The sequence below is a fragment of the Stigmatopora nigra genome, chromosome 1 (genome assembly GCF_051989575.1).
Source record: "Stigmatopora nigra isolate UIUO_SnigA chromosome 1, RoL_Snig_1.1, whole genome shotgun sequence".
Taxonomy (NCBI): Eukaryota; Metazoa; Chordata; class Actinopteri; order Syngnathiformes; family Syngnathidae; genus Stigmatopora; species Stigmatopora nigra.
Window position 1 is genome coordinate 2,497,118 of NC_135508.1, and position 14,461 is coordinate 2,511,578.

General features: G+C 35.0%; 1 protein-coding gene across 3 annotated transcripts in view; it reads right to left on the reverse strand.

Annotated features, from left to right (window-relative positions):
* Positions 1 to 2,605: 2,605 nt before the first annotated feature.
* Positions 2,606 to 14,461, reverse strand: part of LOC144201360 (vitamin D3 receptor A) — a 43,033-nt gene continuing 31,177 nt past the window's right edge. For 2 of the 3 annotated variants that reach the window (XM_077723922.1, XM_077723930.1), the window contains 6 exons: positions 12,585 to 12,769; positions 11,077 to 11,176; positions 10,814 to 10,994; positions 6,658 to 6,809; positions 4,972 to 5,088; positions 2,606 to 3,924 (listed from right to left, as the gene is read on the reverse strand). In XM_077723922.1, coding sequence (XP_077580048.1) covers positions 3,671 to 3,924; positions 4,972 to 5,088; positions 6,658 to 6,809; positions 10,814 to 10,994; positions 11,077 to 11,176; positions 12,585 to 12,769 — 989 coding nt within the window. In that variant the 3' untranslated portion in view covers positions 2,606 to 3,670. The remainder of the gene's footprint in view (positions 3,925 to 4,971; positions 5,089 to 6,657; positions 6,810 to 10,813; positions 10,995 to 11,076; positions 11,177 to 12,584; positions 12,770 to 14,461) is intronic. The other variant, XM_077723939.1, reaches the window with a different exon arrangement.

Genomic DNA, 14,461 nt, shown 5'->3' on the forward strand with positions numbered 1-14,461 from the left:
TGGTATTTACAAAGCTTGTCCACAGGGGGAGCGCTAGGCCTGCCAAGTCGGTAATTTTTTCTATTTTTTTTTTTTAATCGCTCGGCAAAAAGTACATTTTTTTTCTACTTTTTGTTTTTGTTGTAAATGAATTTATATACAACGTTTGCTCTTAAGTTAAGTTAAGTTCAGGTGAATGGAAATTTTCTTTGTAGGGCACAATGGATTTGACGTCTAGCGCCACCAATGGCAAAAAATATAGTTAAATTGAATTTAGAAGGAAAAGAATACACTGTTAGCAGGGCTTTAGAAAAAAAATATTTCATTTTGATTGCATTTATTGGATTTTTAAATATATTTTTTGTTAATTTTTTATATTAATGTATATTCGGTAAAAATACAAAAATAGAAAGTGACTATTTATTTTAAATTTTGAGTGTTTTGGATTATTTTTATTATTAGTACAATTTGATGCAGATTCCTCTTTATTTTGCATAGTTTTGGAATAATTTTTCATATTAGCTTTGTGTTTTCACATATTGGATCATTTTAGTGCAATTTAGCATACGTCACATTGCCCCTAGTGGTGGCCTCTGGTATCTGCATTTATTTTGCTACATATTGTTATTTCTGGGCTATTTTTAAGTGTACATTTGTTAAAAATATGACTTTGGAAAATATTTGCATGGTCAAACATTTTTTATAATTAAACAATTTCTAGACTTGATTAGAATCAATAATTTAAATATAGATAGCATTAAAATTAATATGAGGACATCACATTTTAGGTCATTTAGCCAACATTTTTGTTTTAAAAAAAATGGTACATTTTTGTATATACATGGTCTTAATGACGTTTTGATTTTTTTATTGTTTTGTGTTTTTTTTTAAATTTCCAAAAATAGTAATTTTTTCATAAATTAGTCATAAATTTGCTTATATTTATTATTATACAATTTTTCAATTGCTGAAAAGCTAGTTTTTAACATTAAAATGATTGGATTTGTTTTCCTAAAATTTAAGGTTTATGCATAATGCACTTAGATTATTATTATCTTAACTTTTAAAGTCTGGAGGCCTGGACTAATATGATTAAATTAACGATTTTTAGCTTACAGTAGCCATTATCTGGGTACGATTTTGAAATCACAGTGATTCAAAGAGCTTCAAAAACGTTGTTTTCTGATTGTAAGCTTACGCTGGACATATGGTCAAAAGATCGGATTCAACCAAAAAAAAATTCCCTGAGTTAACAGCGAGCAACGATTCGCTGCTTTTTTAGCGTCTATAAACTTCACAGGTCCAAAAAAACAAAACAAAAACTTTTTTTTTTTTTAAAAACAATCGAGAATTTCAGGGCCTGACCTTACGCCCCCTTGTGGTCCACCAAAAAGTTGTCCTACTCTTCACACATCGGTATGGGACTCCCTACAGTGCATTTGTCTTGTCAATGCGGGTTAAAAATAAGACACAGAGAAGAGGAGGGGCCTTCAAATCATATAAAGCTGGCTTTCCCAAACATGGCCATTTTTTAAAAAACATTTTTAAGGGATTGTCAGAGTCAAATATATTTTTTTCCCCGCATAAATACGTGCAAAATATTCCAGGACTTTTGGGGACAATTTTTTTGTGCAAGTACATATTGGGTATAAATATTTCATAGGGGGCACCACAGAGTTGTTTTTGTTGACATAACTTTTTTGTTGTTGTTATTTGAGGACTTTTCTACTTATGTATGTTGTTGATTACCGTATTTTCTCGCATATAAGCCGCACCTGCGTATAAGTCTCACCCCAAGATTGCCTTAAAAATCGTTGAATTTTGCTATTTTTTTGGGTATAAGTCGCACCCCAAGAATTGCCTTAAAAATCGTTGAATTTTGCAATTTCTTGTGTAAAAGCCTCACCCCAAGAATTGCCTTAAAATCGTTGAATTTTGCAATTTCTCGAGTATAAGCCTCACCCCAAGAATTGCCTTAAAATTGTTGAATTTTGCAATTTCTCGAGTATAAGCCGCACCCCAAGAATTGCCTTAAAAATCGTTGAATTTTGCTATTTTTTTGTGTATAAGTCGCATCCAAAGAATTGTCTTAAAATTGTTGAATTTTGCAATTTCTTGTGTATAAGTCGCACCCAAAGAATTTTCTTACAATTGTAGAGTTTTGCAATTTCTTGTGTATAAGCCGCACCCAAAGAATTGTCTTAAAATCGTTGAATTTTGAAATTTCTTGTGTATAAGTCGCACCCCAAGATTGCCTTAAAATCGTTGAATTTTGCAATTTCTCGAGTATAAGTCGCACCCCAAGAATTGCCTTAAAATCGTTGAATTTTGCAATTTCTCGAGTATAAGCCTCACCCCAAGAATTGCCTTAAAATTGTTGAATTTTGCAATTTCTTGAGTACAAGTCGCACCCCAAGAATTGCCTTAAAATCGTTGAATTTTGTAATTTCTTGTGTAAAAGTCGCACCCCAAGAATTGCCTTAAAATCGTTGAATTTTGCAATTTCTCGAGTATAAGTCGCACCCCAAGAATTGCCTTAAAATCGTTGAATTTTGAAATTTCTCGAGTATAAGCCGCACCCCAAGAATTGCCTTAAAGTCGTTGAATTTTGACTATTTCTCTCGTATAAGCCGCCCCCTAATTCACAATATTCACCTTCATATTCCGGTTTTAATAAAAGTACAAATATTTTACTTTGAAGGCAAAATCTTAAGTAAAATAATCGCACAAGTAAGCAAGTTTTATCACATTTTAAGCAAAATATATTTTTTCTTGATTTCATTTATAGATGTCAAAATATATTTTGTTTAGCGTTTTATCTGTTAATATTTTCTCCATTTTGAAATTAATGACCACATTGTCCCTATTAATTCAGTCATCATTTTTTTGGTGACAAATACGGCTTATATGCGAGAAAATACGGTACTTATATATCATTTGTTGATTATTAATTTCTCCGATTGTTGCTTTAAATCTCATTATACATGTATAATAACATTAAAAGCATTCAATTCAATTATTTTCACTATTTGACAAGCTAAAAACGTGTGAATTAACGCTAAAATAACGACTTTTCATCTACCAAAACAAAGCTGAACACATTTTGAAGTAATTACAATATATCTAAGATTTTTGTATAAAACAAAAACTACTTGAGGATTCCTCTCAAACCAAATTTAGGGAAAGCCAGCTAGAAATAAACACAAAATCAACAAAATACTTCCTCTGAAGCAAACCTATCATCTTAAATATATATACACAATACTTTTTGTGTTTCTCTATAGTTCAGCTTATACATTATTTATATAGCATGATACATTCCTGGGGGGGAGGGGGGGGAGAAATTCCCTTTTGATTGACCAGCAAGGAATTCCAAGTGGGGTTCTCCAAGCAGACTATTTTTTTCCTCCATTTTCCTTTGTTTTTTTTTCATTGCTCCATTTCTATCAATTTCTGAAAGGCATTTTTTCTCCATCTTGGTCTTGGTTTTCTTTAAAAATGGCTGTCGTTTCTATGTTTGGGCTTATGTGATCATTGTGGATGGATAAAAAGCCTTGGTATTATTTTCCAGTTGAGTAAATGGACGACGTCATTAGAGCGATTAAAATCCAAGATCCACGGAAATTCTGAACTTCATGCATCTCACTAGTCTCCGTGAGGAAGGCGGGGCTTTCCCAGGGGGGGGTCCCTGCTATGAAACCTCGCCCCCAAAGACCTCCAAAACCAGTGGGGTGAGTTGCATGCTATGCTCAGGCTGGAAAGAGAGAGAACGGTACTGCTTGGAGTGCTCCTCGTTTAGACTGCGTAAGTCGGCCAATTTCTGGATCATTTTGGCGTAAAGAAGGCGTCCGCCGGGGTGGTTGACTCGGATGTAGGCCTGGAGGGTTTCCGACATGTGGTCCTGGAGCTGTTCCACGCGTCCGTGGTCTTGCACGCCGGGACGATCTGTGGGAGGAGCATAAGTGAAAACCGGAATTGAGATTTTCCATATACCGTATTTTCACAGCTATAAGGCGCACTTAAAAGTCTTAAATTTTATCCAAAATAGACAGTGCGCCTTGTAATACAGTGCGCCTTATATAAGGGAAAAAAATGAAAACAAAAAACTACCACTGTTGGATATTAATAAAGCACAAACGCCTGAACTGGGGAAATTCTGTTAAATATGCAGATGCCATCTTAGTTTACAAAATCTTCCATCATATAGCTCCTCCCCCTCTGCAAGGTTTTATACCAAAAAAATCCCAAACATCAACAATGGCTGGCTCTAGAGGTGACTGTAAAGTAGTGAGTGCTTCACACCAGCAAGTCAATAGCAATTGCCGTATTTTCACGACTATAAGGCGCACTTAAAAGTCTTACATTTTCTCCAAAATAGACAGTGCGCCTTATATATGGAAAAATGTCATTCATTGAGGGTGCGCCTTATAATGCGGTGCGGCCACAATCCATTCTCAAATAGTAGCTAGCTAGTAGTTAGCGTAACTATTCCAAGGTCTGCGCGCCGCTGTAATGTCAACTTGATTTCATGCGGGCCGGACAATTTTAGATATAATATTTAGATTTTTTTTTTAATAAATGGATTAAAAGAACTGAATTAAAAGTCCTGAATATTCAGTTTTTTAAATATCTCAAACAATGTTTATTTTAGCTTTTTAAAAAATATTTTTATATTTTACATAATGATTTTTGAACTAAAAACAGAAAAAAATGTATTAAAAAAATACAATTATAGATTTAAAAGGGGGAAAATCAGGAAATCTAATATACATCTATACTCTTCATTTGAATTTGATCCTAAAACAGAAAGTCAGCACTCATGATTGACTTTCCCGGGCCACACAAAATGATCAGCAGGCCAGATTTGGCCCGCGGGCCATGACTTTGACACTGGGGGATACGTGGTGCCCCATTAACCCATCCATAGCCTCAAATAATGTCAAGACATGATGAACATTTCATTATAAAAGATGAAAGTAAAGACAAACGTACCTGGGGAAAGCAGGCAAATGGCCATGAGCAACACGTGTTCCTCCTCATGAAGATTGAGTTTCTTCAGGCCAACCTGGAACTTGACCAATGGCTCCAAAAGCTCCAGAGTGTGACCCGCTACAAAGCACCACATCAATACTGACGTTATTGCACCAAAACAAGACTCCAAGCATGAAATCTCTCTCACGTATCCATACACACTCCGTCACCTTTTGCAAAATCATACCATTGTAGCAATATTTAAGTACTGTTTAAGATATAAGTACTGTTTCAGATATAAGTACTGTTTAATATATACGTACTGTTAAATATCTAAGTACTGTTTAATATCTAAGTACTGTTTAATATCTAAGTACTGTTTAACATACAAGTACAGTATAATATACAAGTACAGTTTAATATATAATAAGTACAGTTTGATATCTAAGTACAGTTTGATATCCAAGTACTGTTTAATATCCAAAAACTGTTTAATATCCAAGTACTGTTTAATATCCAAGTACTGTTTAATATCCAAGTACTGTTTAATATCCAAGTACTGTTTAATATACAAGTACTGTTTAATATACAAGTACTGTTTAATATCCAAGTACTGTTCAATATATAAGTACTGTTTAATATCCAAGTACTGTTTAATATCCAAGTACTGTTTACTATCCAAATACTGTTTAATATCTAAGTACTGTTAAATATCCAAGTACTGTTTAATATCCAAGTACTGTTTAATATCCAAGTACTGTTTAATATACAAGTACTGTTTAATATCTTAGTACGGATTAATATACAAGTACTGTTTAATATCCAAGTACTGTTCAAGATATAAGTACTGTTTAATATCCAAATACTGTTTAATATCTAAGTACTGTTTAATATCTAAGTACTGTTTTATATCTAAGTACTGTTTGATATACAAGTACTGTTTGATATACAAGTACTGTTTGATATACAAGTACTGTTTAATATCTAAGTACTGTTTAATATCTAAGTACTGTTTAATATCTAAGTACTGTTTAAAATATAAGTACTGTTTAATATCTAAGTACTGTCTGATATACAAGTACTGTTTGATATACAAGTACTGTTTGATATACAAGTACTGTTTGATATACAAGTACTGTTTGATATACAAGTACTGTTTGATATACAAGTACTGTTTAATATCTAATGACTGTTAAATATCTAAGTACTGTTTAATATCTAAGTACTGTTTAATATTTAAGTACTGTTTCATAGCTAAGTACTGTTTAATATCTAAGTACTGTTTAATATCAAAGTACTGTTTAATATCAAAGTACTGTTTAATATCTAAGTACTATTTCATATCTAAGTACTATTTCATATCTAAGTACTGTTGAAACCAGCTCTCAAAATTATATTCATGAGAGAGAGTTTAATATCTAAATATCTACTGTTTTCAACAGTACTTAGGTATTAAAGTCTCTCTCTTAGATATTAAAGTCCCTCTCATGAATATAATTTTGAGAGCTGGTTTCAACAGTAAACTCTCTGTCACCATTTGACCGGCGATCAAAACGGACCAAAAGACCGGCGACCAAACGTCCGAGCACCAACATTTTCATGTATGATGACTTTTCAATCTTAAGTGTGTGGCTCTCAAAGAATAACATGATACAAAATACGTATTGTTTACGATTCTCTCCCAACGGTCGAATTAGAGAAACTAACCCTTGGTGACATCGTTGATGCAGTATTTGAAGTCCGGCCCCCCACAGCTCCAGGACATGTCTTCAAGATTGAAAGACTGATTGGAGCGCAGCATGATTATCTCGATGGCACTCGACTTCAGTAGGGCGATCTGATCTTCTGCCGTTAGTTCTCTGCATAACATACACACAGAGTTACATGGTCCGTTAGAACAAGGGTGTCAAAGACATTTTTGTTGTGAGCTATACATCTACAACAGGGGTGTCAAACATACGGCCCGCGGGCCGGATCCGGCCCGTCTGGTGGTTTGGTACAGCCCGGGGAAGAAAGCTGCATTGTATAAAAAAAATGAAATTTCTTTAAAATGTGTAGTTATTGTATTATCCGCTAGGGGGCGCTGTTTTAGGACGTGCAGACAACATGAATTGACATTTATTTATGTTCTTATGTTATTCTCTTGTCGTCACGCGGAAGCCAGTGGCAGTATTTCTGTCCACTCTTATTCGTTTTTCGTGTTTTACAGCCCCTCTATCTTTTTTTAAATGACATTTTAATATTTCTTAATACATTCCCTTTTACTGTACTTTGTATTTTATACTTTTGACTTTAATGATGAGTGATGAGTATGTTAATACTTTAGTCCGTTTTTTCTGTTTTTGTTTCATATGTACTGTTAACGGATGCACTTTTTTTATCAGTATCGTATCTTGTGCTGACCCGGCCCATCTGTCAAATTTTTTAAAGTCAATGTGACCCCCCCGGGCTCAAAAGTTTGCCCACCCTTGATCTAGTACAGGGGTGTCAAACTCCCTTTGGTCTGCGGACCGAATCCAGCTTAATATGAGATCAAGTGGGCGGGACCAGTAAACTCATTGCAAAATGACATTGAACTAACAATAAGCCCACTTTTTTTCCTTTTATTAGTTACTAATACTAATAATTAGTTTAATTTAGAGTAAATTATCAAAATGTTTATTAACAGAATTTTCCTTTTACATTATGAACAATATATGATGAACAAAAGAATAACATAAGAACATAAATAAATGTCAATTCATATTGTCTGCACATACTAAAACACTCCACCCCCTAGCGGATAATACAAGAACTACACATTTTAAAGAAAATTCATATTTTTTTATACAATGCAGCTTTCTTCCGCGGGCCATACCAAACCACCTGACGGGCCGGATCCGGCCCGCGGGCCGTATGTTTGACACCCCTGGTCTAGTATGTGTCATCGTTTATCTTCAACCAACACAAGGCTTTAAAGATGGAAATTAGCCCACAGCTACAATCTTACACATATACATATAAGTTAATTAACATGAATATAAATATATTCATTTATATATACTGTCCCTAATTAAATAAATCAAACTCACCAAGAAAAACACCAAAAAAAAAAAAAAACACCGGCTAATCAACTCTCTCCAATGCCACAAATGAATCATATTGTACAAAAATATGGAATTAATAGTCCCCCTGCTGGTTGAACTCCATTTAGTCAACTAATTGACTTTCATGGCCGCCCCTTTGCTAACGATCTTAATTTATTTGTTTTCCATCTTCATAGAGGAAAAATGAAAATAAATAAAAGCCTATCTTTTTCTTCCGTTTGACTAATTCATTCATGACGTACGAAAGACAAAAAACGAAAATAAATCTGAATATTTAGTTGCCTGAACATAATGAATTCATTCTGTGCGTCGTCATAACCACTTTAGTGCACACTATGTTTCGTTCCGTCTTATTTCTATTCGGCGTATGCGTCGCTAGGCTCAGTGGGCGTTCCGCTAAAGACTATATCATTATAGAAAGGCCTTGTTTGTCCGGAAATCATTACGAAGCCTCTCTTGACATATGCGAAACAAATGTTGGCGGGCTGTTAAAAGTATTTCAAGGAGATTTGACGTCATTTATAATAAGACTTTGGCACCATGGGTTTGTAGCACGTATAGAAATACAGTACTGTCAAGCTTGATCAATCAATATTAAGTGATAATAAAATGACTATAAGGCGCACTTAAAAGTCTTACATTTTCTCCAAAATAGACAGTGCGCCTTATAATCCAGTGCGCCTTATATATGGAAAAACGGAACACCAAAAACCACCACTGTCGGATATTAAAAAAACACAAACGCCTGAAGTGAAACAATACTGTTAAATATGCAGGTGCCATCTTAGTTTACAAAATCTTCCATCATATAGCTCCCCCCCTACTGGAAGATTTTATACCCAAAAAATCCAAAAGATCAACAATGGCTGGCTCTAGAGGTGACTGTAAAGTAGTGAGTGCTTCATACTTGGAAGTCAATAGCAATTACCGTATTTTCACGACTATAAGGCGCACTTAAAAGTTTTCAATTTTCTCCAAAATAGACAGTGCGCCTTATAATACAGTGCGCCTTATATATGGAAAAAACTAAAAACGAAAAACCACCACTGTCTGATATTAAAAAAACACAAACGCCTGAAGTGAAACAATACTGTTAAATATGCAGATGCCATCTTAGTTTACAACATCTTCCATCATATAGCTCCCCCCCTACTGGAAGATTTTATACCAAAAAAATCCAAAACATCAACAATGGCTGGCTCTAGAGGTGACTGTAAAGTAGTGAGTGCTTCGTAACTGGAAGTCAATACCAATTGCCGTATTTTCATGACTATAAGGCGCACTTAAGTCTTAAATTTTCTCCAAAATAGACAGTGCGCCTTATAATCCAGTGCACCTTATATATGGAAAAAACCAAAACCAAAAACCACCACTGTCGGATATTAAAAAAACACAAACGCCTGAACTGAAACAATACTGTTAAATATGCAGATGCCATCTTGGTTTACAACATCTTCCATCATATAGCTCCTCCCCCACTGCAAGATTTTATAGAAAAAAAATCCAAAACATCAACAATGGCTGGCTCTAGAGGTGACTGTAAAGTAGTGAGTGCTTCATACCCGCAAGTCAATAGCAATTACCGTATTTTCACCACTATAAGGTGCACTTAAGTCTTAAATTTTCTCCAAAATAGACAGTGCGCCTTATTTATGGAAAACCGAAAACAAAAAAACACCACTGTCGGATATTAAAAAAAAAAAAAAAACGCCTGAACTGAAACAATACTGTTATATATGCAGATGCCATCTTAGTTTACAAAATCTTCCATCATATAGCTCCTCCCCACTGCAAGATTTTATACAAAAAAATCCAAAGCATCAACAATGGCTGGCTCTAGAGGTGATTGTAAAGTAGTGAGTGCTTCATACCTGGAAGTCTAGCAATTACCGTATTTTCACCACTATAAGGCGCACTTAAAGGTCTTCAATTTTCTCCAAAATAGACAGTGCGCCTTATATATGGAAAAAAACTAAAAACAAAAAACCACCACTGTCGGATATTAAAAAGAACACAAAGTCCTGAAGTGAAACAATACTGTTAAATATGCAGATGCCATCTTAGTTTACAAAATCTTCCATCATATAGCTCCTCCCCCACTGCAAGATTTTATACCAAAAACGTCCAAAACATCAACAATGGCTGGCTCTAGATGTGAATGTGTAGTGAGTGCTTCTTCATACCTGGAAGTCAATAGCAATTACCATATTTTCATCACTATAAGGCGCACTTAAAAGTCTTAAATTTTCTCCAAAATAGACAGGGCGCCTATAATCCAGTGCGCCTTATATATGGAAAAAATGTCATTCATTGAGGGTGCGCCTTATAATGCGGTGGTGCGCCTTATAGTCGTGAAAATACGGTACAAATGCAACGCGGCTTATATTTACTCACATAGGGCGCAGTTAAAAGTATAATTTTCTCCAAAGTGGATGGGGCGCCCTATCAGTCGGTGCGCCTTGTATATGCAATAAATGTAGGATTCTGTAGATGGCACTGTATGGTGGTGAAAGCTTGACTGTTTGGGTACATTGCTTGCTGACGTGCTGTATTTATATAGTGAAAGGGGAATGCATGTCATTCTTAAAGCAAGCTAATATTACTACTACTAATAATAATACTAATAGTACTTTAAAAAATCCCATACTAAAGTTGTTATACGCGAAATGACCACAAAAAAAAACGTAAGAGTTGACAGGTATGGACATATCACAAAAGACCATATTATGGAGTATTCTGTTTTTTTTTGGTGCAAAATTGTGACAAAAAAAATGTACCTGAAGCCTGGGATCATCTTGGCAAAACCTATGACCTTCTGAATGCTGTAGGACACCAAATCAGCCAGATGGGGCAGCATTGACAACTTGCTGTCTTCCTCACTGGAGTCTGGACTACTCGCACCATCTTGGTACATCATGAGCAGGTTGCTAAAGTTCATCTTGTTGTCCAATGACTCTGCTTGAGACGATGAATGGGCCAATCAGAAAGACAGGATTAAAAATAGGCCATTGGGAACCAATAAAAATCTCTTTAAACTTACCAGGCGAGTGATTGAAGGAGTCGGAGGACGCATCGGATAGAGAGTGAAGCGAGGCGGCTCTGCTGGCGCTACGTGTTACCGGACCTTCGCGTACTGGAGGCTATGTGGAAAAACACAAAGATGACATTTTGATTGAATTCCGATGTAATGGAATCAGGTATGAGGACGTGATGGCATTCTTTTTGTTATCCAAATAGTGTTTGGCAATTGAATGCGGTTAATTGATTGATAAAGGCAAGTGAAAAAGAATATAGTGGCAAACAAAAGGCAGTTTGTTGCTATCTATTAACAAAGTAACAAATAACTAGTGGTTTGATAGTACTAAAATGTGTTTAAGAGTACTAAAATTAGAAATATTTCCAAGAGAGGGGAGAGAAAAAGACTTTTTGCATGGCAGCGCGCTCGTAACATAAACAAATTTAAATGAACTTGATTACGATGCAGATACACTCAAAAATAAGTTTAATCTAACCTTACACTAAATTAAAATTTTGTTTGAAATTTTGATACCTTTCTTCTCCCGGGTTGGCTTTATTAGCTCCGCCTCATCAAATTTGTCTCGTATCTCAAGATAAATATCTGCCCGAAATTTTACTCGTATCTCAAGATAAAAATCTGCTCAAAATATTACTCGTATCTAAAGAAATCTGCACAAAATTGTATTCGTATCTCAAGATAAATTTTGGTCAAAATTTGTCTTGTATCTCAAGATAAACATTTGCAAAATTTTTTACTCGTATCTCAAGATAAATATCTGCTCAAAATTTGTCTCGTATCTCAAGATAAATATCTGCTCAAAATTTTACTCATATCTCAAGATAAGTATCTGCTCAAAATTTTACTCGCATCTCAAGATAAAAATCTGCTCAAAATATTACTCGTATCTCAAGATATCTGCTCAAAATTGTAATCGTATCTCAAGATAAAAATCTCCTCAAAAATTGTTTCATATTCCAAGATAAATTTTGCTCATATTTTACTCATATCTCAAGATAAATATCTCCCCAAAATGTTACTCTTATCTCAAAATAAACATCTGCTCAAAATTTTACTCTTATCTCAAATCACTCGTATGTCGGGGCACTTTTATGTCAAGGAACCACTGTTAAGAAAAGAAAATATTTCAAAAAAAATAAATAAATAAATAACAGTCCGTACTATATACGGTCTCGGTACGTCTCCAAAACTACAAAAGGAAGTAACCTTGAAAAGTAGATACTAGTTGAATAGAGGAGCCGTGTACGGAGTATTTGTGATTCATTTGTGATTATGACTCATGCTTGCTTCCCCCCTGAAGGCCAGATGCTCTTTCTACATTGGCCACAGCATTCTTTACAAATGAACAAAGTGAATCATTTGTATAAAAAAAGAGAGTTCCATTCCAAAAACTTTAGTGACAGTTCTTTAAAAAATTATAAGGTGTAATTACAGGATGCTTTTTGTGGTAATGACTGACCTGAAACTGAGTTGCATTAATGTAAGAGAAGAATATTTAGTGGTAGCCTCACCCTAAAGCGTGAGAAGTCTGTGTAGGAGGCATCGTAAGTCTTGTGGTGAGCTTCCACCAAGGAAGAGATGATCTGCGACTGTTCTTCGTTGAGACGAGGCCTCGAAGCTTCCTTGGCTGCTTCCTCCTCTTTCCTTTTCAGGATCATTTCCTTCTTTCTCTGGACTTCTTCGTCGGTTAGGATGACTAAAAAAAGCAAGAAAAAAAAAATATATATATATCATTTGTTTTTTGGTTGTTGTTTCTTGAGTAAAAGTGTTTTTAGAATTTGATTATGTTATATTATATGTGTCAAAGTGGTGGTCCGGGGGCTAAATGTGGCCCGTCGTGTCATTTTGTGTGGCCCGGGAAAGTCAATCATGAGTGCTGACTTTCGGTTTTAGGATCAAACTAAAATGAAGAGTATAGATTTATATTAAATTTCCTGATTTTCCTCCCTTATAAATTGATAATTGCTATTTTTTCATCCATTTTTTCTATTTTTAGTTCAAAAATCATTGAGTAAAATCTATAAATATATAAAATAAGCATTGTTTTAGATCTATAAAAAATAATCAGGGATTTTAATCCAGTTCTTTTAATCAATTTATTTAAAAAAATCTAAATATTATAAATCAATGAGTGTACCGTATTTTCACGACTATAAGGCGCACCGCATTTATTATAAGGCGCACCCTCAATGAATGACATTTTTTTCCATATATAAGGCCCTGTATCATAAGGCACACTGTATTATAAGGCGCACTGTGTTATAAGGCGCACTGTGTTATAAGGCGCACTGTATTATAAGGGTCTATTTTGGAGAAAATTTAAGACTTTTAAGCGCGCCTTATAATCGTAAAAATACGGTAATTGTTTTAATCATTTTTTTCTGTGTTTTTAGTTCAAAAATCATTTTGTAAAATCTAAAAATGTATTTAAAAAAAGCTAAAATAAACATTGTTTTAGATCTATAAAACAACAGAATATTCAGGGATTGTAATCCAGTTCTCTTAATCCATTTATAAAAAAAAATCCTAAATATTATATCTAAAATGGTCCAGCCCACATGAAATCAAGTTGACGTTAAAGCGGCCCCCGAACCAACCCGAGTCTTACACCCCTGCGTTACACAATTCTTGTTGCAATTCAAAACCGGTCCCAAACATAAATAAACAAGCAAGTGAACTTCCACTCCTTTCCACTAGTTGGCAGCACCCCCACGGCCACGGCTTGCAATCTGCCACATTTTCTCATCAATTGACCGCCTCTGCGTGCGTATAAGCCAGCCATGGGCAAACTACGGCCCGCGGGCCACATCCGGCCCGCGAGGCGTTTTAATTCGGCCCGCCGACGTTGTCCAAATAATGTTTTTTTTCCCCCAAAATGGCGCCGTCACGCGAAAGCCAGTGGCAGTAGTTCTGTCCACTATTATTCGTTTTTCGTGTTTTACAGCCCCTCCATCTTTTTTTAAATTACATTTTAATATTTCTTAATACATTCCTTTTTACTTTACATTGTACTTTATACTTTTGACTTTAATGATGAGTATGTTAATACTTTAGTCCTTTTTTTCTGTTTCTGTTTCATATGTACTGTTAACGGATGCAGTTTATGATATGTATCATATCTTGTGCTTAATCGGCCCATCTGTCAAATTTTTAAAGTCAATGTGGCCCTCGGGCTGAAAAGTTTGCCCACCCCTGGTATAAGCCGTGCCCTTAAAATTGCCTAAAAAATCGTTGAATTTCACAATTTCTCTCGTATAAGCCGCCCCCGACTCACAATTTTCACCTCCATATTCATGGTTTTAATAGGGCCTAAAAATATGTTACTTTGAAGTGATAATCTTTATAAAAATCATCGCACGTGGTTATTTTGATCGAGAATATTGTCTGC